At 33.3% G+C, this 22,874-nt stretch overlaps 5 protein-coding genes across 25 annotated transcripts in view; 3 read left to right on the top strand and 2 right to left on the bottom strand.

Annotated features, from left to right (window-relative positions):
• Positions 1 to 10,356, bottom strand: part of LOC127061605 (ryanodine receptor) — a 31,602-nt gene extending 21,246 nt beyond the window's left edge. For 8 of the 14 annotated variants that reach the window (XM_050988705.1, XM_050988709.1, XM_050988711.1 and 5 more), the window contains exons 1-16: positions 10,057 to 10,355; positions 5,531 to 5,635; positions 5,334 to 5,432; positions 4,619 to 4,633; positions 4,106 to 4,183; positions 3,953 to 4,028; positions 3,751 to 3,863; positions 3,458 to 3,657; positions 3,198 to 3,380; positions 2,938 to 3,109; positions 2,677 to 2,846; positions 2,456 to 2,580; positions 1,999 to 2,369; positions 1,590 to 1,921; positions 418 to 1,526; positions 113 to 321 (exon numbers count right to left, since the gene is read on the bottom strand). In XM_050988705.1, the coding sequence (XP_050844662.1) occupies positions 113 to 321; positions 418 to 1,526; positions 1,590 to 1,921; positions 1,999 to 2,369; positions 2,456 to 2,580; positions 2,677 to 2,846; positions 2,938 to 3,109; positions 3,198 to 3,380; positions 3,458 to 3,657; positions 3,751 to 3,863; positions 3,953 to 4,028; positions 4,106 to 4,183; positions 4,619 to 4,633; positions 5,334 to 5,432; positions 5,531 to 5,635; positions 10,057 to 10,110 (3,411 nt within the window). In that variant the 5' untranslated portion in view covers positions 10,111 to 10,355. Of the gene's footprint in view, positions 1 to 112; positions 322 to 417; positions 1,527 to 1,589; positions 1,922 to 1,998; positions 2,370 to 2,455; positions 2,581 to 2,676; positions 2,847 to 2,937; positions 3,110 to 3,197; positions 3,381 to 3,457; positions 3,658 to 3,750; positions 3,864 to 3,952; positions 4,029 to 4,105; positions 4,184 to 4,618; positions 4,634 to 5,333; positions 5,433 to 5,530; positions 5,636 to 10,056 lie in introns of all 14 variants that reach the window. The other 6 variants (XM_050988717.1, XM_050988716.1, XM_050988718.1 and 3 more) reach the window with 3 other exon arrangements.
• Positions 7,856 to 9,325, top strand: LOC127061610 (uncharacterized). The gene is made up of 2 exons (XM_050988727.1): positions 7,856 to 8,010; positions 8,726 to 9,325. Exons 1-2 carry the CDS (start codon positions 7,964 to 7,966, stop codon positions 9,036 to 9,038), a joined length of 360 nt encoding a protein of 119 aa, XP_050844684.1. The 5' UTR covers positions 7,856 to 7,963; the 3' UTR covers positions 9,039 to 9,325.
• A 2,804-nt stretch (positions 10,357 to 13,160) lies between the features above and the next one.
• Positions 13,161 to 14,561, top strand: LOC127072908 (ER membrane protein complex subunit 6). Of its 3 annotated transcripts, none has more exons than XM_051013785.1 (5): positions 13,161 to 13,327; positions 13,512 to 13,672; positions 13,758 to 13,850; positions 13,947 to 13,966; positions 14,043 to 14,561. In XM_051013785.1, the coding sequence occupies exons 1-5, from the start codon at positions 13,291 to 13,293 to the stop codon at positions 14,071 to 14,073; spliced, it is 342 nt and encodes a 113-aa protein (XP_050869742.1). In that variant the 5' UTR covers positions 13,161 to 13,290; the 3' UTR covers positions 14,074 to 14,561. The 3 variants fall into 3 exon arrangements, with proteins under 3 accessions (XP_050869742.1, XP_050869743.1, XP_050869744.1); XM_051013786.1 differs by having other exon boundaries at positions 13,929 to 13,966; XM_051013787.1 differs by having other exon boundaries at positions 13,322 to 13,463; positions 13,528 to 13,672.
• On the bottom strand, positions 14,331 to 17,878 carry LOC127072905 (excitatory amino acid transporter-like). Of its 4 annotated transcripts, none has more exons than XM_051013778.1 (10): positions 17,731 to 17,878; positions 17,122 to 17,303; positions 16,961 to 17,054; positions 16,536 to 16,734; positions 16,247 to 16,457; positions 15,870 to 16,151; positions 15,566 to 15,799; positions 15,298 to 15,492; positions 15,072 to 15,206; positions 14,331 to 14,972 (listed from the first exon to the last, which is right to left on the bottom strand). In XM_051013778.1, exons 2-10 carry the CDS (start codon positions 17,199 to 17,201, stop codon positions 14,765 to 14,767), a joined length of 1,638 nt encoding a protein of 545 aa, XP_050869735.1. In that variant the 5' UTR covers positions 17,202 to 17,303; positions 17,731 to 17,878; the 3' UTR covers positions 14,331 to 14,764. The 4 variants fall into 4 exon arrangements, with proteins under 4 accessions (XP_050869735.1, XP_050869736.1, XP_050869734.1 ...); XM_051013779.1 differs by having other exon boundaries at positions 17,122 to 17,315; positions 17,731 to 17,871; XM_051013777.1 differs by having other exon boundaries at positions 17,122 to 17,361; positions 17,731 to 17,870.
• A 3-nt stretch (positions 17,879 to 17,881) lies between these two features.
• On the top strand, positions 17,882 to 22,800 carry LOC127072906 (U7 snRNA-associated Sm-like protein LSm10). Of its 3 annotated transcripts, XM_051013782.1 has the most exons (4): positions 19,256 to 19,532; positions 19,604 to 19,721; positions 21,923 to 22,124; positions 22,224 to 22,800. In XM_051013782.1, exons 1-3 carry the CDS (start codon positions 19,393 to 19,395, stop codon positions 22,109 to 22,111), a joined length of 447 nt encoding a protein of 148 aa, XP_050869739.1. In that variant the 5' UTR covers positions 19,256 to 19,392; the 3' UTR covers positions 22,112 to 22,124; positions 22,224 to 22,800. The 3 variants fall into 3 exon arrangements, with proteins under 3 accessions (XP_050869740.1, XP_050869739.1, XP_050869738.1); XM_051013783.1 differs by lacking the exon at positions 19,256 to 19,532 and adding an exon at positions 17,882 to 17,998 and having other exon boundaries at positions 21,923 to 22,800; XM_051013781.1 differs by lacking the exons at positions 19,256 to 19,532; positions 19,604 to 19,721; positions 22,224 to 22,800 and adding an exon at positions 19,728 to 21,801 and having other exon boundaries at positions 21,923 to 22,070.
• Positions 22,801 to 22,874: the final 74 nt, after the last annotated feature.

Raw genomic sequence — 22,874 nt, 5'->3', positions numbered from 1 at the left:
CACGCAAGACATGATAAAATGTTTCCGCACAGTCGTTACTCTTAGTCCATTTGTTAAATATCTTCGACGATCTACGAGATTAGATGTAATACTAACGATATCGGTTACTTACATTATAGCCATCGAATGCCCAGGTATTCTCGTCACTACCTAACATACTTCCTGGCATACAGTCAGCTTTTGCCCAACCAACACGCATAGGACCCGCTGTTAAAACTTCGAACTCGAAATACCACTTTCCACTATTAACTGCATAATGTTTTTCAACTCTATATGTTCTAAAATACAGTTGTCGTAATCTATTCGCTTCTAAGAGTAGAGCTACAATACGCAAAGAAACAAAAATATATTATTAGTTATTATAAGAATTATTATTCATAAAAAATAACTCAAATGTTACAAAGATTGAAAGTTTACCCTCGTGTTGTTCACCAGTTGGTGGATCAAGCATATAACCATATACAAGAAGCGTTCTAACAGTTTCACTGGCAGTATCTCGATTAGCCTTCTTAATGGCCTCGTCTACTTTAGGATACGGTACCAAATGCGGACTCCTTCTCATTTCAGAATCTTCGTTTAGCCCGTAAGTCCAACCTTGACTAATTCGTTCTTTCGCCCAAAGATTATGCGTATTCTCTGCTAATTGATCTACCAGTTCCTCCATTTTAGGCGTTAAAGTGATAGCACTGAGATCCAGAGGTGCTGGTTTATAACCACTGCTTTGTAAAAACGGTTCGTTAGGCAACCTTAGAGTTTTGATTCTTGATGGTGGTTTATCCATCGTAATGTAATATCCAAGAGCCAATATAGTTTTCAACGTTTGCACGGCGAGTTGAGTGTCATATCGTTTTTCCGCAGCTGGCAATCTCTCAAACTGTACTATGCACGGGTGAATTTTTCGTAAATCATCTCTGTGTTCGCCATATATCCATCCAGCTTCGATTTTGTTCATTGCCCACATTTCGTGAATGTTCTCGGCAAGTTTATCTCTTATTTGCTCAACGTAACTTGGTAGATTGATCATGGAAGTATCAACCGGTGCAGGAACAAAGGCTGTGTCATCTTCGACCAACCATGGTCCAGCTAAAACGACTTTATTCATATTGCCAAAATAGAAACAAGGATCCAAAGAGAGTATTTGTTGGGGTAGCAGACTTTCTACCAGAGGAGAAAATTCATCCGGCGGTTGATACTTCAATCTACCATGATCGCCACCGAGAAGAAATCTACAGGAGAGTTTCGAGGAGCAACTAATCGCTGGGAAGAACATGCCATCGAGATTAAAGTTTCTAAACGTGCCAGCAACATGCGTGCCGTTGAAGGTAAAAGATATTACAGGAACCGTCAAGTCTAAGGAACAACCGATTACGTCGCTTTTTCTGATAAAGGGTTCCGTTGCATTTTGAACGACTTGAGTCTTTCTACCGCCTGTCCAAAAATTTGCACCATCGAAACCAAACGAGTAAAGATCGTCACCTACGCCATTTCCACCCCATTTTTCACCTCCTCCTGGATATGGCATATACCTGCAACAAGAGGATACAAATTGATAATAGATTAACTAATAGTTAGTACCACGTGATACTTACCCAGCCGTGTTTGCCCAGCCTATCCGCAAATGCGGCATCATATGCGTTGTTTGTTCAATATGATCGACGGTAACTTCGAAATACCATTTTTGGTACAACGCTGATCCTTCCACTCTACCAACAAATATGTTTGGTCTGATACTAGCAACGTGATCAACCAGTTGCGTCTGAAGAAGTAAGTTTTTTCCAGGAAGTAAAAAATCACAGATATTATTCTGTGACGATCGTACGGCTACTCCGTTACCCACGCAAAGCGAACATAATACATCTAAAACTTTTGGATCCCTGCCATGTTTCTCAAGGAGAGAGATTATCACTTTTATATGTTCATCCTAAAAAACAAATCAAACGTAAAGTACGTTCCGTCATAAATACGTTTCCCGTCGAATCGTAAAAAAACTGTAAGTACCCTCATCATATTCAAAGCTTCGGGCGAATCAATAAGAACGCAGTGAAGTACATCCAACATTCCAGTACCTTCACTGGACGCCTGTGAACCTAAACGGCTAAACAACCAGTTCAAACGATTGCTATTTGCGAATTGAGCGCAATTGGTATGGTTTCCTTTGATTATAGCTGCTAATAATTGGTAAAGGTAACCAGAAATTTGATCCCACGCTTGACCACTTTCATCTCCCGAAAGTGCCACAAGAAAGCCTTGAGAAGTAATCACATTTATTTTGTCTATAGCTTCCAAAATGAGATTTAATATTCCTTCCTCTTGAAACAGATCCTGACGATTCCTAAGTGCCCGAAATCTGTTTTGTTTTTCTTCGTGTTCTAAAAGAATTTATTTATATTTCATAATCGTCGTTTCACTATCCCTATAAAATCAATAATGAAACACATATCTGTTACGCTCTTACCCATATCATCTTCAGGCTGAGCGAAATAATTAATTAAATCTTCCAGACACATCACCATTTCATTGAGATTTACATTTTGAAAAAACATCGATGCTCTTCTATCAATTTGCAGATTTTCTAAGCCTCTAAAACATATTTGTTGTTAGCTTTTACTATCTGTTAATTATATAATAACGTAACATCAATCAATAAGCAAACTCTTAAATAATAAAGTTGCTTACGTAATAAACTGCGTGAACAAGCTACTACATTTTCTAATAACACGGGCCGTTCTAGATTCTTCTTCTTGAGAACGTGAAAAATCTAAACCATCGTCCATTTTTCCTTCTTCGTGCAATACTGCCTGCTTCTCCTCCACCTTTCCCACGCCTTTCTTTTTTGTTTCGTATGACTGAAATAATCGTTGAGAAAAAACGACTTGAAAACAAATATACCTATATAGGGATATTTTATTAATAGTAATAAATTTACATTATTTATACCTTATAAGACACCCAGAGACACGTTGTAGCGTGTTGCATAATGACCGTCGAGTCACCATATTTAATAATCGGCATTCCAATAACTTCCAAATCTTTATCCTCGAGAATTATTTTTTGATCGTCCTTTTCTTGTCTCAGCCAGAAAGTAGAAGTTTCTGTCGTTGCCTCGTTTCTATAATTAATATTATAAAAATAGCATATCGATGAAAGAGAAAACTAATGCGAGAAACAATAAGTTCGAAGATGACATAAATAATTACCTATCCACCAAATATAGTTCGTTATTTTCTTTTACTCCAAGATATCGACCAGTGGTTAGATGTCTTATACGCATTGGATGCAACCAGTTGATAAAACCACCCGCCCACTTTGTTCTCGCTAATTCCAGCCTCCACAAGGATCTTGCTTGACTCATAACGCTTCCTCCTTCGTAAGTTACGATACTGTACGAAAAATGTAAGAATGAACGATAACTTCTATATAATTATATATCAATAATGAACGATAAACAATACGATACTTTTGATTAGCTGATGTGTTCCATGTCGAAGGTATAGTAAGACACTCGTCGCCACCATGAAAAAATCTTAAAACGTCCCCACCAAAAACATATCCTACGTATTTCATTCTACTGATACCAGTACCATAAGGTTGTACCGACCAATGTGTCACATGAAACGATGCGTTCACTACCGATAAACCATTTTCTTTCGTTGTGTGCTATAACGATAGAAAAAATATATTAACGATTTCGACGTGACAATATTAATAAAATAAAACGATTAACACGTATCCCTATACGTATCTTCTTACCAAATATCTCTCGGTGGCTACGGACACAAGAATTAGATCGTCGCCTACTCGGACCTTTTCACCTTCTGATCTTTGTTTTGAGGCGGGATGTACGGTCCACCAGCAAGCTTCGCCTATACGACAAAACGATGTTGTTATGTACGAACCTATTCGTATATTAATAATATTGAAATATATAATAGATATTGTTTGTATGATTAACCTTGAGAGTGTTGTTGTAAACCTACGTCAAAAGCGAGCTTATCGTTCGAAGAACTCGTTGACAAACATGCCAGATACTGAAACAACAGGAGGATGAATGAATAATTCAAAACATATATACTATCGTATTAAACAAAGCTTTTAACTAACGTACCATGTCACTGTTTAGATGCCTTAAAAGTATAGCATTGCCATAAAGTAAAGTTCTATGTCCTGATCCAGTACCTTTTCCCTAAAGATGTATAAATAACGTGTAAACATTTTTGATTGCTTTTTAATTCCTGATCGTGTCCGATCATATTCATTATTTTCAGGCAAATATCATGACGCTTCTAAATGTAATGATAAGAGATGGCCATAAATACATTCACATTAGCTAAAGCTTGCTTTTGTCAAGAAATAATTTATTCAAGTGTGTATAGGCACATATATCGCAATGTAATCTTAATGTAAGTTATCGCATTGTTAGTACACACAAGTACGTAAAAAAGGAATATGCGTCGTGCGAGTACGTTACGTTGTTGACGTTAATAACAAAGTCTCGATGTATTTGCGATTTTGCTTTCTATTAATTTTTTGGCCAGCACATAAACATAACGCAAGGCAACGATGTCATTCAAATACGAATCTTATGAGAAGCCCTAGACCTATATGTAATTATACTTACTAAATTCTCTTGCTGCTGGAAAGAAAGAAAGACAAAGAGTGATAAATGTTCTTGTAAAGATTTTTCCATATTTATAAAAAATAAAAAGAAATATCGAAAGACAGAAGAAATTTGTATTTACATATTATGATAAGTATCCTTCGACGATGACAATGACTTTTAGTAATGTTTCTGGTGGCGTTCGTTTTAAAATGAGAAAAAACTGACGAGGGGAAAAATATAGCGATGACAATACTATGCATCATTATGCGTTCATACGGACACTGGACACATGCCACAATTACTGGACAGGGATGTGCGTGCGGATGCATCAAGCTATACCGACAACACGATTCGGAAACTATTTTATTGGCAAAAATTAGAAAAACTCGGACTTTCAACTAAATTCTAATCATAAGTAATCTCTTTTCGTAGGTGCTTGTAGGAAATTAAGAAAAAAAATTGGTCGATCACATCTCTTACAACTGAACACGAAACAGCACAGGGTAGCACATTTTATGGCCGACTCCTTTGCAAATTATGAACTTGTGAAAAATCATTCATTAAAATTTGTGTGAATTATAAGTCATATAAAAACATTGGAGAATATTTAACTGTCCATCTGTGAAATGAACTTTCTCGCGAGTTTAATAACTCTTAATTCTTATAGTAAAATCAACGATCTAGTTGTTCGTTTAATGCGAAGAATAAAAAAAAAAAAATCTATAAACGTTACCGTCTCAGAGCCAGCAGCCGTGACTAATTCCTGTAGAGCTCTCACCGAGAGAGCTTGTTCTATCACAAACACACATTGCGATAGATCTGGAGGAATATTCTGAAATTGGAAAAGAAGAAAAATGAGAAGGCGACGATTACTATGAAAATTTTCGATAGTATCTATGAAGTCGTTCGCAATGGTAAATGTGTCGCTACCTTGTCTGCGATATTTTCGAGGAAACAGTGTCGATTGCCAAAACCTTCGGCTGCCAGGCAAACTCTCTCGCCTGTTGCTGTACAGGAGAGACATACCATATCCTCCTGTAAATTTAATATAACTATTTAGAACAATAAATAATAATTAATGTCGTTAATTAATAACAATTACATGAACATTATAATATTTTATATTTTCAAAATATCGCGACAGACCGAAAGAAATGGATTGAGAATGAAACAAAATGACAAATCGTAATTATTAAAGTAATTTTGCTCGTACCACCGTTCATGCTTCTTAAACGTAATTTTTACTGACGATATTCTTAATCATTGATTCTTATATATCGCAAATGTAAATTCCTGAAGATACTTTGCGTTATTTAGAAGTAAGAAGAAACTATGTCTTTTTTCTTTTTTGTTTCAAAACGCAAATTATAATTTAGGCCTTTACGAAATAGTGAAACATAATGTTGGCCAAATAACAGAAGTTATGTGTCGTGCCAGAACCAATTTGGCCGGCCTTAAGAATGCAAGAGCGGCCGCCTGCGCAAGAGCTTAAGAAAATACCTTCTTCCCTGAGCTTTTGATCGTTATCCGCCGGAAAAAATAAGCTCCGCCTCTTAAGTCGTAATAATATCGTAATAGTAATCTACGACATATCTGTGTACATATGCATAGATACATGACAAAGATGACTCACGGATTTTCAAAAATGAAGAGGTGCTGTTACAAATCTATCATGACCGTAAATCTTAACAAAACATTGTAAACATTCACGTAACCAAAATCAAAATAATTGACCTTTGTTATTATTCCATTGCTTTACGTTATTACATCGTTTAACGATTGATTTTTCTAAATCATTTTTATCCACATTTCCTTAAACCTTAAAATCAATTTGACTTTATTAATAAATGTAGATCGTATATACGTTTATATAGTACAGATATGTTTCTATATTATACATTTTTTATTCTCTAATTCATTTTTATTTCTATATCTATTCGGAAACGTGTATATACATATATAATAATATACAACCCCATCATCTTTATGTGATACGATAAATATGTAAGGGCTCCAAGGGTTTATAAATGGAAATAATGCAGTCCACCGAACGCATTAGCATATTACATTTTACTATATTCTATCATCGGATTTCCAAGCTTGCGAAAAATGTTATACGGTAACATTTAATTACACACACATATATATACATATATATATACATACATATACATACATAGATATATATGTATATGTGTACATATACGAATTGATAACACTATGCGGCCTGAAGAGAACGGGGGAAACGAGGAATCAAGCATGGCAGATACTTCCGTCGTTTGCTTGTACAAGCGACGATCGAAGCACCACTATTGTACTATAGGTCAAGGGTGCACCTTCCTTTAACAAAATAGATATCCACTGCCACATTTCCATTTTCATCATCGTTAAATATCATCGTTATCGTATTCTTATTTTATTACGAGAAAATACAACGAAAGTATTTCATCTTTGTTATAAGCAACAAGTAGAATTCGTACAATAACATCTCCTCGCTTTTGTCTGCAAAAATGAATTAACGCGTATTAATAGGATTTTACTTATTCTCGTAAAAAATTCTCTTACAAATTCCATTTACAGATAATCCTAGCGATAGAAAATATTTTCTCGAAATATCTTTTTGATCTATTCATAAGAGAGTTTGGTTGGGTAACAATGTTGCGATTGACTCGTACCAAAGTAATTTTAGTTATACCCTCCACATATACACTCTATGCCAACATCTGTTGACTTAATTAATAGTCATATTACAAGGTAGGAAGAAAGAACGTGCGCACCGGCACGATTCCGTCCTCGACTTGATTAGGCTTCGCTCGAAACTAGAGTTATTTACCGTAGAATGCAATTTTCTATGGTTCTGATATGAAAACGAAGGAACCTTTCTCACGTGACTTTCTTTTATAGAACTCCAGTTGATTTCTAGCGTGCATGGAAATCTTTCGATGCATTTCAATCGAGCATAATTCACAGAACATATATATATAAATATATGTACATACGTATATATATATACATACATATGTACGTACGTATATGCTTTAAAACTTTACTCGAACGTGAAAGAGTTATTGGTATAATCGGCTAAATTTTATCTTCTCATTCAGTTCGATTATCGATAATTTTAATTCAATATTTGCACGTTTTTTTCTCTTTCTCATCATCCTCCTTCTTCTCTCTTCTTTCTTTTCGTCGTTTAAAAAAAATCGATATCAAGACCGATCGATTTAATTGTCGACCGATCTCGATCAAATAATCGAACAAAATTATTCGTATAAAACTTCAGATGTTTTCCATCAAGGGACATCTCAAACTTTTGGTATTACGTCAAATTATTAAGTACATATATACAATATCAATAATAACATGAAAATAGAAAATATGGAAAATCTTCAGCCAGGTGATAAAGACAGGTGAGAGAGACGTTCTTATCTCTTCTTAATAATAAGAGAAATTGATATAAAGTATAATACATATTATTCTTTCTTACGCACATATGTATACACACACACACATAAATGTAATATAACGTATGCATGTCGCACACAACTTGTCCCACGACGACCTAAGACCTTTACGTTCGGAATACTAACTAAGTTTAATATTTAGACGGGATCGTTATGCGACGAGATTTTTTAAGCGACTATTTGATTAGACAGTTCGATAAATTATCGTTTCAATTTATAAAAAAAAAAAAGACAGAAAACACTGAGTAACTGCTGTATGATTGAATTGAAATAACCATCGTTTTTTTTTTCGAATTAACGTACCATGAAAATTTTTTGACTTGACAAAGATAAATTCTTTCGAGCGTTACGGTGAACTATGTATATCTATCTATTTACCTTCCTACCCTTGTTTATATCGTGGTTGAAAAATATCGTAAATAATTCATCGCCTCTAACGAGATATGTAAGCATGCGTGCTGTGTCAATAATTATCCAAGCTACATATTCGTATACGCGAAGGAAAAATGATTTTCTTTCTTTACGACGCATGCAAAAGTTCCTGTAGTTCCGCGAAGATAAATCGTTTCTATTTTCCTTGACCTCTATAAAAAAAAAAAAGAGAGAAAAAACAGAAAAAAAGGATAAAAAAGAAAAGAAATAACGCGATGCTTCTTGACAGGCAGGACAATCAGAATGATTTACAAAAGGAAGTACCTAATATACCTAATAACGATGAAGAACTGATGATCGAGGATAACGGACATCGGAACAGATCGTCGAAAACAAAATGTCGATGTAAAAAACGAAAACGAAGGTTGAGACTATCTCGTAATCCCTTTATCATCTTTTATCTGAAGATGTATTTCGAATCACCGTGTAAACGAGTGGTGGATGTAGCTCGCGAGGCTGGTAAGATATGGTGTCGCATGACTAGTGCACAAAAACAAAAGTATATCAGACTCGCGAGAAAATTGCAATGTAGAAAACGCTGAGATAAAGGTGTCAAAGAAAAAAAAGGGAATAAATAACGTAGAAACTTCGAAACCTTCTAATTTTCCGCGATGAAACGTGGAATGTACAATAACGGAGAGAAAGAAAAAAAAAAAGAATGAAAAGAAAGGAAAATGTAACTCCAAGGATCTTCCATATTAAAGGATTTTGCATTTGACTCGAAAATTTTACTTAGACTTCAAATATATGTATATTCAATTATAACAGTAGCATCCTAAATATTATCTATATTTTACTATGTATTTTACAATAAAATGTTTTATATATATATATATATGTATGTATGTATATGTATGTATGTTAGTATGTGTGCGTATGAATAAGAGGAAAAATAAAGTACGTATATACATTCGCAAATAAAATGTAACACCAACGCGCAGAAACATGCGTATACGTATCCTTCGGAACGTTCAAGGAGCTCGTAGCTGGAAAAGCTCAAGGTCAGCGATTTGCCCGACGAATACCGTACGATCGCATGGTGTTTACGAGGGGAAAGAGGTCAAGGTCGTTCAGCATGGAGAGCTTTAAGTGCTTCCATGATTCAATAAGTCTACCCTTTCATCGAGAAACTCGCTTTCATCACGAGACTCTGTAATTCGATTTACCATCGAGCGAAATTGAAAAACGATGATGATTGATAACGTCCCATCGTACGCTCATAATCTCGACGTTAAGATTCTTTAATCAAAATAGAATCCATCGCATTTCTCGCATTTAAATAACGATCAAATACAAAATCCGTACTACGTCGTCCATAATTGAAAACTATATCATATCTCTTTTAAATTTTACGTGTCAAAAAAAAAGAAAAAGAAAACAAAAACAATGACTGGAACGATACGGTACAATATTATTTGTTTACTATACAACCCCTATAGATGATTCGTGTCGATTGAAAAGAAAGAAAAAGAAGAATGAACGATCGATCGGCTCTGAGAAACACGAGGATGTATAATGAGCAAAAAATATATTTTATCGTGTAAATAAATAGTTACTCACCGTACGAAGGAATGATACGTCGTCCTGTTCGGAGCCACCTTCGCTGTCAGCCATACCGGCTACGACCCAGCTTTCACGATATCGTCACACAACAACGAGAACGATCTTCGTCTCTTCCTCGACGTACGCAAGCTCGTGCTCGCAAGCTTCGTGCTCGCAAGCTCGTGCTTACGACTCGTTCAAAGGCAAAATAGCCCTTAACGTCGTTACGTTAAAAACACGCACGTTTATCACGTTCGAGCATGATCTTCCTCTATTCTACCACTTCCTCTTCCTCCTTCTCTTCTTCCTCCTCCTCCTCCTCCTCTTCCTCCTCCTCCTCCTCCTCCACTTCCTCTTCCACCTTTTCTTCCACTTCTCGAGCTTTCTCGAGCTTTAACTCCAGACCGAACAAATTTTCCTTCCACTCGGTGATAATGGTTACCTACACAAAAACGAAGATCACACGATGATAACGATGACGACGACGACGAGAGGGTGCAAGAACAGAGCAGGGAAGAAAAGGCCGAAGACGGCGACCTTTTTGTTAGCCACACCGATCGAAACAACGACGATCACCGACTGGATGTTCACAGTCCTGGAAGGCCAAATGCTCTACCGCCGATGAAATCCTACGCATGCGTTCAAACACTCTAAACAAATTCCGCATGCTCGACGTTTCTCCGAGGCTCCACCTCGTAATACAAACAAGTAACGTTTTCAGATTTACCCCTTAATCTATTTATTCTCTTCCCTTTGCTTTACATTCTTTATCCATAATTTTCAAAAAATGATCCGCTAATGGTAAGATAAAATAATTTACAATTATATATGACGAATAGCTGAAGCTTAATCTCTATTTTCTTAATACGTCATACAACAGATAGATAATACTGATCTTCCTATCATTTGCCGATCACAAAATTAATATTTTTAATTGTACGAAAGAAAAACGCGAGATGCAGTGACGATTTATTTCCTTAATCAAACGTGAATTGACATCGGCCGAAAACGTATCTAGGTATGTAAATATCCACGTACTGATTCATATAAATCTAAAGTCAAGGAAATAGATGAAGGTAATAGACGTAAGTCGATGAACATCGCGTCACTCTCATTCTCGAACCTATTTCCAGCAATGAAACAGAAATAGTCATATCCATATATCTCCGAATGAGTTATATATGTTATCTATGTGTATGTGCATCTCTCTCTCTCTCTCTCTCTCTCTCACTCACTCTCTCTCTCTCTCTCTCTCTCTCACTCTCTCTCTCTCTCTCTCTCTCTCTCGCTCTCTCCCTCTCTCTCTCTCTGTGTCTCTCTCTTTCTCTCTATACGATCCAATTATATTTCGAATTCGCGAGAATTAGATTGCTTATTAAGGTTAAGGTTAATTTCCTAAACGAAATAGAGGACAGCGATTAATTTCCTTCGCTTCCAATTCTGTTCGAAATTCGCGCAATTTTCTTCAAATACGAATTATCGAAAAACAAATGCATTCGAATCTACTCGTTTATATATAATACTCTCGAAAGAATAGTTATTTTCATTCGTTTTCGAGGTAAAGGTCTTTGGCACGCTTATACCTTCTGGTTCGACTGGAAACAATTAACACAATTTATATCACACGTTCGATGTTACCAATTTAAACCGTTCTTACAATAGCACGAAATATTATTACCATGCGAAATTCATTACAACGTGAAATGGTATACCGTATGACATTAAGCGAAATCACTATGTTAACGACTTTAATTAATCGATTACTTTCACGAATCTATTTATCTTTTAATCGAGTCACGTCGTTTACACGAAAAAAACGTGCTGTGAAAATAAGGTCTTACGTGCGCATTCACACATACATACATACATACATACATGCGATAAGGATTATTAACCAAAAGTAGTTAACTTATGATGAATATAAATCCGATGAGTTACACAACGAAGGAGAATATCGTCGAAGTCGTAAATAATCGGAGAAAAACTATAAATATCACGAAGACACCTTGTTCGTTAAAAATCGTAAAAATGTCACCATCAAGGTGTAACACGTACCGACAAGCACTATTTTTCCCGCGATCTTCTTTGAAAATTTTTCAAATTCAACTCTATCGATGATTTCCCGATCTTTTTCGAAAAGTAAAGTCGTTCGTTAAAATCGATCGTGGTTGACGTGCACCCGAACGATTCGAATCTTTTTTCTTGCCTCGATGGACGAGCTGTCGAGAAAAAAAGAAAACGTCGAAGCTCGAAGAACTCTGGTGGAACACAAATGCCGTGGCGGAGTAAAGAGAAAGAAGAGCTAGAGAGAGAGAAAGAGAGAGAGAGATAGACAGAACATAGAGAGAGAGAAAGAGAGAGAGAGAGACAGAAACACAGAGAGAGAGAGAGAGAGAGAGAGAGAAAGAGTTGAGAGCGGGTCTCTTTAGCTATTTTCGTCTTCGAGCCAAGCCACCCCTCTTTAGCCCCCTCGCATCGAATCGCAACGACCAATCTCTTCTTCTCTCGAAAAAGACTACTAAAGATGAAAACGTTCTTTTCGGCGCCATTATCTGAAAATTTTTCTTCGTCCTTCTATTTGCCTGACCCTGAACGTCATTTATCAGATCGAAATAATTCCAAAATTTTATTTAATATCTTTCAGCAAACTCTTTGAATTATTTTTTTTCAAAGATCTTAATGAATTTCTTACTTCTTACCTTCTATAATTTCGTACTTCTGTCGTTGCTTAGGAAATCGTATCCCTTCCCGATGAGAAGTAAAATTCGAAAGATCTGTTGAAATCTATCTTGATCCAAGCCAAGAAAATAAATGTTCTAGTATCTGAAACAAATAAAAACCCTATTTAGATGAGTTTCATGCAGAATTGAGTTTCTAAATAAACGAGAATTAATTAGTCTTTTTAATATTGCATATTCAATATTTAGTTAAATTATAATTAATTCTTCTATTTTGAAGATATTAATACATTTGTTAATACTTAGTATATTTTTAACTACATCATTGAAGATTACAGAAATATCGAATCATATTTATTTTACATGGATCGTATATTAATTTATTTTCAATTCTAGAATTATTATCCAATAAGAAAACAGACATATTGCGCGCCCTCACTGTAACTACTGTAACTTGTTTTATTATGAGAGCAATCTAAAGCAACCTTCGTAACATTTAGACGAACAATATATCGAAATATTTTGTTTATTCATCATCTCTTTTTACACGATTTATTAAAAGTTCTACGTTGACATGTTGGGAAAGATTAAAACAAAACAAGAGAAAGGAGGTTAGGTATTCATATAATTATTCTTGATGTAACAAATCTGTATTTTTTGACGTGGAAATCAATGTAGAGGTTATGTTCTTTATGAAACTAATATCCTGACCATAACATTGTTTACAATTTTTTGAAGCTGTGAAATGTAAGTATTTCCATTGAATAAGTTATATGCAAACTATGTCTTTTACAGAAATTATTGCATACAGTGAGGCAGCTGTTATGAACAATGCTGCCGTTGTTGAATATTGTAGAATATCTATGGCAGCGTTATCAGGGGGTACAGCCGGATTATTAGGTTTAACTGGACTATATGGTTTTGGGTTTTATATATTTGCAGTTTTTGGATTATGGGTAATATATAGCATAATTTGTATTACGTATATTATAAATACTATGTTTACTATCCTTATTCTATAAATATAATATTATTTCACAGGCAATGTTACTTTTAAAAGCTGGCGGGCAATGGAAAAAATACTTTATTAGTAGAAGAAATCTTTTAACTAGTGGATTTTTTGGAGGGCTTTTTGTATCCTTTACTATTTAAATTATATATATTTATTTGTAATTCATGTTTTCCTTAACAGAATTTATTCTACCATTGCTGACTTAAAATCTATATTAGACATACGTATTATTTTGGACGTATCCTTCCGTAATTTATGAATTTATATTTTTATGTTTCTTTATGAATGTATTTTCCTTAAATTAAATTAATTAGTTTTCTATATGGTATGGTTCATGTATACTGAAAAGAAGATATATTAAATATACACATTTTATAATGAAATGATTGAATAACAATATGATATAGCGTTAAAGATAATTTATGTACATAGCCAAGTTAGAAATATTGCTAAAAGCATAACAAAATATTGCGTGATAAATGATGAACTTTGGCACTTGTATAAAACACATTCGTAACTGAGATACATTTATAAAATAATAACACTGATTTATTTTACATTCCACATTAAAATAACGAAAAGTTAAAAAAGTAGAGAGAGAATTACAGTACAATGTAATCAAATATTTATTTACCCTGTAGTACACATACAATAAATGACCATTGTTTTATATGTTAAGCCAATTCTTAAACTCAGAGATCAAAAGATATATGTATAGAATTATTCATGTCCAAAGATTATATTAAGTCTTAGAGTGATTCGAAAAAGAAGTCGATTTTAAAATTGTAATAAAAATAAAAATGTTCTATAATAACATTTGTCTTAAAACAAAACATTATACTTTTTCTTTACTACTTATAACGATAATAGAAGATACTAAAATTACAAGTGAAAGCAGAGAATGCTTTACTATAGCGATAAAAGATATAATAAAATCAGTTACTCATGTACATTACAAATTTTACAACAACGTCTATAATTAGTATATAGACAAAGAAATATTTTGAAAAAAATCTTTATAAGAAAAACCTATATCTCAAATTTTTGTCTCGGAAATTTGTTGATCGTCCGATACGATTTCATCCTGACATTTGTCAGATGTATCTTTCAACAACGAACCTGTTTCAAGTTCTTGCAACCTTCTTTCTTCGTCCATTTTCTCGAGCTCTGTTTTACTTAGATGATAAACTATACCCGCTCCATATCCATCGCCTAATACATTAACAGAAGTTCTAATTCGATCTCTGAAAGTAAAATAAATGCGTGATAAAACGAAAAATTGATATAATTCAGATCATTCAGAAATATTAAAAGCACGTCAGAAGAATATATAAGTAACTTACAATATCCAATCTATGGCAAGAAGTAAAGAAATATCGTCAGTAGGTAAACCAAGAGTCGTCGATATCAACAACATGCTAATCAAAGCGGCACTGGGTATACTTGCCGCTCCTATGCTAGCTAAAGTTGCCGTCAAACTAATAATAATAAAAATGGATGTAGGAGAGAGTGATACGTGTATTCTAAACAAAAATATAAATAAAAGCGATATGCTTATCGATTTTTCACCTGACTGTTATAACTTCAGCGATACCCAGCGGTAATGCATTAATCTGTGCAATGAATATTGCACTTACAGCTTCATAAAGTGCAGTTCCGTCCATATTTACGGTAGCCCCTACCGATAGAACGAACCGTGTGATACGTGGATCAATCTTATTGTTTTCTTCGACACATTTGAAAGTAATAGGCAAGGTAACAGCACTGAAAATGAAAAAAATCACACTGTTTTAAATCTACGAACGTTACATACAAATCGTTTAATAATTTCTGTTACCTCGATGCAGTTCCTAAAGCTGTAATCCACGCCTGCATCATACCTCTAAAGAAAACAGCAGGATTTTTGCGAGTTAATAGCCAAAAGATCGTTGGTAACGTGATTATCCCATGTATCGATAAACCCAATAGAACAGTGATCATAAACAACCCTAACATTTGTGCAGTTGCAGCAAGATTTACGATAGACATTATTTTTCCTGCTATTAAGCACATTATTCCAAACGGAGCAAACCTGAATGGGGGGAAAAAAAAATAAGAAACCAGCAATTCAACATTTTCAAACATTTAACAAAAATTTTTACCATATAATAATAATACCGACGAACTTCATGACGATTTCATTGAGTACGATAAAAAAATCTACCATAAGTTTTCCTTTCGATCCTAACTGTCCTGCAATAACACCGAAAGTTATGCAAAATATGATCAGACCCATAACGTTCATGCCATCCTTGTATACCAATATCGGTTCCAAAACATGATCGCTTTGATTCATGTTTCCAATTATTATCACTTTTTTCTTGATGTACGAAGTTTGAACCTGTTGGAAACAGGCTTGCACCAAATTTTCTGGTATCATGTTTCTGCGTATCGAATTGATAAAATAACAACGTCAAGGTATTTTATTTTGTTTTCTTTTTTTTTTTTTATTTTATAACAATGACCGTGATATTTCTACCTGACGATATCCAGTAAGGCATCGAGCGTTGAGAATTTTGTTTCTTCCATCGAGGGAGTGATGATAATGTTTTTGATTTTCGGGTCACCAGGATGAATCGTCAAAACCAACGTGATACCAACAATGGCAGCGAGAATGGTCGTGACAGCATAATACGTGAGAGTCCTAAAACCAATTCTCCCAGAACTTCTCACGTCTAGCTGAGCCATTGCTACGAGAATAAAAAAGACGTTTTGACCGAAAAGATTTTCCTTAAAATTTTCACGTTTTCTAGGAGACCTATAATTACCCGTAATAAGTGACGAAGTAACGAGTGGCAATATGAACATTTTCAACAGACGCATAAGGATCTCTCCAGGAAAGGTGATGAGCATTATTGACTGGGGCGATAGATCGAGTAATCGACCTAGAAAGCCAAGGCCCAAGCCGATGAGAACCGCGGCGATAGTTAAGATGAGGAGCATGTTTTTATCCATCCAATCAACCACCTACAGTCACGATTATATGTTACTTCAAATAGTTCTACAGAGAAATACTGTTTCAATAAGTTAACGAGTAATTTCATCTTCGTTATAAGACATCAAGAATTCGTTTACCTTGTTTCGAGTAATTTTTACAATTAATTCGACGAAGAAAAGAATTTATATGTACAAAGTATAAAGGCCATGGTAAAAACGTGTTGATTATATGTTTATATTCAATTCGATTACCAACCGCCTGTAATCTGTCAAGGGGTGTGACCTCTACTCGTTTTTTGCTTTCAACCTCGCTCTCGGACGACATCTTCTCAATCTGCTCGGTTGTCGACCTATAAGATTTTATTAAGTAAAAGATAGTTCGGAAATTGATATTAGAGCTTGTAACAAGTATTTTACGTATGGCCTTCTTTGGCCGGCGGCATGGAAGATCCGCGCAAGGCCGCAACGATACCAGACAATCTTTGTCTCAGCGACATCGTTTGAATCTTGAATGTGCACAGCTTCAGGAGTCCTTCAGAATTATCTGGATATCTCTGAATACCGGAAACTTTGTTGATGTCATTCCGTTTCTTGCATCACTGTAACACATTCTTTATAAACGATGATAATCGTTCTCCCTGTAGCCACGTTCAACAACTGTAATAACGTGCAAAACGTTATTTAACGAGATATTTAATTTTTTTAATAATTTTCAAATCTTTCACTAGATCGACATTTGTAATATAACACTTTTCCTTTAAAATAATAAAATTATCTAAAGAATTGAAAAGAAAGGTGTTCGGAAAATAGTGTCGCCTCGGAACACGAGTAATTCTTTACGATTCTCTTCTATAATCGGATTTAGCTAACGGAAAATAATTCGCATCCGTTGACAAGATCGTCAAGATCAAAGCGTCGACTTATCGAACGCACAGCTGCAGAATCACTGCATCGCTATGCGCTCCATACCAAATATTGATAACATTCAAAGAAATGACATATGTATATTGACTTGCGAATACGTACATGGATCTTTTATGCACGATGAATTGCGGACTGAGAAGCTTATGAGAGAAACCCCTTGGTTTCGCTAGATATTGCGACGTTGAGATCTACAATCAGGCAGATAATGTGTTCCATCCAGGAAGCCGATTAGAGCTTCAATAGCTAGCCGAGCTAGAGAGGGACAAAGTGGGAGTGGTGTTCACAGGAAGAAGGCACTCATGAGAGCAGGTCACATGGCACTGAATGAACCGAAGGGAGCAAAGACGACTGCATTTCGACATAAGACAAAGTATGTACAAACATACAAATTTTTAGCATTTTCAAAATTGCCGCCCAAAAATGAAATTTACTACTAGATTCAACAATGTTTCCATGATTTATTCGTTCTTTTGAAAAAAAAGCTTTTATATATACGAACACAAGTGTTACGATGAAAGCAAGCAAATACCTCTTAATCGAAATACAATTCAATGAAAAACAACATTGAAATAACGAACGTTCAAAAAACTTACGCAGTATTATTAATATTAACCCTCTTTCAAGGCTTTGAACGCGCCTAAACAATGGCGGTAGTCGAAGTGAGATGAGAAATCACGCAATATACGTAATCACGAGCGCGGTAATGGCTGCAATACGAGTACACGTCATAATTAATATATATCGTAAAATAAGATTTTTTTCTCCTGTATCACTAATAGTTTAAGCGAAGGATCGAAAACACTATTCTTAATATTTTTCAATAAAAAAATTGTAAAATAGCAAATAGATTAATTCAGTGTAATTGCATACGATTTAAATGCTTTTGTTCCTTTTTTTTTTTTAAATATCCAGTTTTGACGATAAAAGTATGAAAAAAAAATCATAAATATATAAGATGAATTAAGAATATATACATGATTCTAATCCATTAATAGCTTACTTTGATGAAATAATTATTTTCGACTTACATTTCAATTTCAATAACGGACGATATTAACTCGAATATTATAAAATTTATATATACAATTGTTTTTGACATATATAGGATATAACCGTTTATAAGACCCCTTTGCATATTCGTTGGGAAATAATCTAATTCCTCTAGTAATGACTACTATAGGTCACTATATATAGACCAGCATTGAGTCTACAATAGGTTATGCAGTAAGTATAATGCTTTGACAAATAAACTTTCCTCTGGTCATATTTTATATTTTTATTAATGAAGTCTTTAGAGATAAGAGAATCTTTTTTTCAAAATAAAAATCATCATTTATATTTCAATTCAGATTTCAATTTTTAAAGAGAAGATCGAATATTTTTTTCGAAATATTTAAAATATTCGAAAAAAATGATTGTTTCGTTCGGCGTAACGCTATTGGTCGAAATTCAAAATAATAAAAGACGATTGGTTAGTAGACTTCGAAACGTATTGAAAATTTTATTTTCGTACACATAATACGTGTACGATTTATTTATTCGTTTTTTATATACAGATAATCTATTACGGTCTCTATTCAAATATAAATCTGTTATAAGTCATTTATTCTCATTACGTTGACCTATTTCCGTGAGTAGTTTATGATGAGCGTTAGAAAAAAAAGGACCAATCATTGGCGTGGAATTTATCGTAAGGTATCTACGCTTAAAAAGTCATCTTCGTACGTCGTGCTTGAAAGAAGTATCATTAGTTAGTAAATAAACATGTATCAGAATTCTCCACGTGAAAAATATTATTTCTACAATAGTTTGTCGATACTATTAAAAGCTCTCGAAAATAAACAAACAACGATAGACCTGAGAAACGAAGCATCGGTTTATGGTACCGTAGAACATGTGGATGCGTACGTGAATTAAGAATCGAATGTTATTTTACTTTCAATTTGTTTACTATATTTAATATATTTTTATACAGATACATGAATGTCGTAATGAAAGACTGTTTATTTACGGATCCAAGAGGCGATGAATTCCCCTTCGAGATGTTCTTCGTTCAAGCAAGAAACATACGATTTGTGCAAATACCACCAAAGGTAAGTCTCTTTGAACGTACATTTTCCCGCAATTTTTATTTTCTCTGATTAATATTCGTTGATTGATTGATTGTTAATATAATGTGCTATAGATATACACACGTTTTAATAATATTACGTATAAAATAAATGATTAGTAAGATATTGTTCGTCTTACTAAAAGACAAGAATCGATTTAAAATTCCGAGGTTATGTTTCATAGGGAACAATTGATATTGCGTTTAATTTAATAATCTTCATGATAAAGCGTCGTTATTTATGTATCGAAAAATAAAACCGAGATACAAAATTATATTGAAATAGAACAAAAAAATTAATAAGCAAAATAATATGTTAAGTAATTTTTAATAAGATCTAGTACTTTTCATTTGAGCAGATTGGCTACGTGCATCGTCTTATCTTCGCGTATACATTTTCTATACAGTCAAATTTTTAATTCGTATTTAAACTTAAATAAAGATCATATCTTTTAGTTGGTTCCATATATTTAAAAAAAAATGTTTTGTTATTAGAAATATCGATGTAATATCGCGTAGTTATAATAATGCTTCGTAGATATGTTAAAAAATTTGAGTTTTTATCGTAAAAGTTCACAGCTTCAATTATTTACGAATAATTTGATGTACGATAAGATAGTGAAGCAAAGTTTATTTCATTTTGTTGATAAGTGTTCTTGTTACGTTAAACGTGCTTCTAATCAAACATTTTCCTGTGTGTCGTCTAAAATAAATATGAGTACTTTCAAAATTTCTGATTATGACTGTATTGGTTTTGATTTGGATAATACTCTTTTAAAATATAAAATAACAAATCTAGTGCATTTAGAATACGAGATATTAGCTAATTATTTGGTGGAAGAAAAAGGATATAATAGAAAATATTTGCTAAAGCCATTAAACGACAAGGATCTTGATTTTATGCAGAAAGGTTTATTTTTAGACTTTGATAGGGGAAATATACTTAGAATAAGTCCAGATGGTAAAATTCAGAGAGCTTGTCATGGTAGTAAATTAATGAGCATAGACAAAATTAAAGAAATATATCCTGAACAACGATGGCAAGTAATGGATATATTTTCTCATGACATGCTTGCTACTTGGAATGAACCACTATCTATGAAAATGCGATCTCTATTAGATTATTTTGATATTCCATCTGCTCTTATCTTTGCTAGAGCAGTAGATACATTGGACGAAGAAAATAATAAACCTTTAGATATATATAACATATGGCCTGATATGTTAAGTGGTTTAATTTGGATGTTCGATCCTAAACATTTTGAATTAGACGAAGGGAAATTTTTTCCTGCTTTAAAAAAAAATCCAGATAAATATTTACATAAATGTAATCCAGAAACAATATCGTGGATTCAGGAAATGAAGAAAGATAAAATAACTTTCTTGATTACTGGATCAAATATTGATTTTGTAGACTTAACTGCAACTTATACTCTTGGGGAAAATTGGAGATCGTTGTTTGACATTGTTATTTGTTATGCGAAAAAACCAGGATTTTTCATACAAGGGCAACCCTTTATGACTGTAATAAATAATAAAGAAGTTGATATTATATCATCTAATGAATTATTAAGAGGCAATGTATATAGTCGTGGAAATTGGAAAGAACTTTTAGAATTTTTTAGTAGAATATCACACAAACAAAATCCACGGTGTATATATATTGGAGATAATCTTATACAAGATATTTATGTACCAAAAGCATATGGTAATTGTGATACGATAGCACTTGTAGAAGAACAAATGTCAGAAGGCATGATTCATCAATGTTTATCGCATCTGGATGATAAAATTTTAAATTCAACTATTTGGGGATCTTATTTTTGTCTAAAAGATACAGCACTTAATGTAGATTCCATATGGGGTTATATAATTAAAAGTTATTCTGAAATATGCATACCAAGTCTAGATTTGATTACAAAAAACGATGCTCCAGAGTCTTTTACTCCTTTTAACAAAGATAAAAAAAACTATAGTGGATATTATCCTGCTGTACCATTAAGTATATCAGATTTTTAATCTACTAAATATACTTGGATAACTTACAAATTTAATAATAATAGGTAACTATAGTGTTAAGGAATAAGTAGTCATATGTAATATTATTAATCATCTTTTGGACTTTTTATAGTTTTAGGAAACATATCAATTATAACGATACTTCTATGCTTATATAAATTTAAGGTACGGATTATACCAGCTATCAAGGATCAGTTGCAGCAATTAAATCATTTCAAAAGCAATAAGAAAGATACAAAACGTACTTTTAAAGAAAAACGTGCCCAATTAAGGCAACAAGAAGGAATATTAGCTGTACAAAATATGTTAGAAAACAAGAAAACAATGGAACCTAAAAATAGCAAAGATGAATAGCTTATAATTATTGGTAATTCTAATGAACACTTGATGAAGTATTTACAATTTATACAGCACATATATTCTTTGAACACTAAAAAGAGTATTAAATTTTTGAATATGTTTCTAGTGTCATATATTTTATTTCATATATAAAAAATATGGGAAAAAGAAGATAAAAGTTTTGCATTATGCGAATTTAATATTATATAAGCTATGTTGTATGTATTCATGCAAGAATATACAAGGTGTATGATTATACATAAAAGCAATATCAGTTCATAATATCCCATAGGTATTTAAGCTTAATACTTAAAAAAAAATACACCAAATATAATACTATTGTCAAGTAATTAAATTCATTTATATGAGGTTGTATTTCCATATATTGTAATCACACATAGATAAGTTTTGTCTATAGTTTAAATATTGGTAAATATAATAAATACATCAATAAATTACATTAATTATATAAATGCTTGTAAATATGTGTGTATTTTTTATGTTAAAATTAATAACATACAATTTGTTACTAATAACAGAAATATATTAACACAGAAATAGGCAATGTCTCTTTTCTAACATGTTTACATATTTTTGATACATATAAAAAAGTAATAAAGTTTATATTAAATCTATCTAAAAGAAGGCACTCTGAATTAGTTCATTAGATTGGAAGAATCACCAGTTCAGCAATATTTGTTTGGCTAATAAGTACAAAAATAGTGAGGAGTCTTAATGTAGTTATTTATAAAGAAGCTTGTGCCTTATAAATTGTCAT

The sequence above is a fragment of the Vespula vulgaris genome, chromosome 2 (assembly GCF_905475345.1).
Source record: "Vespula vulgaris chromosome 2, iyVesVulg1.1, whole genome shotgun sequence".
NCBI lineage: Eukaryota > Metazoa > Arthropoda > Insecta > Hymenoptera > Vespidae > Vespula > Vespula vulgaris.
Note: the sequence above shows the minus strand (reverse complement) of the source record. Positions and strands in the feature narration are given on the sequence as shown.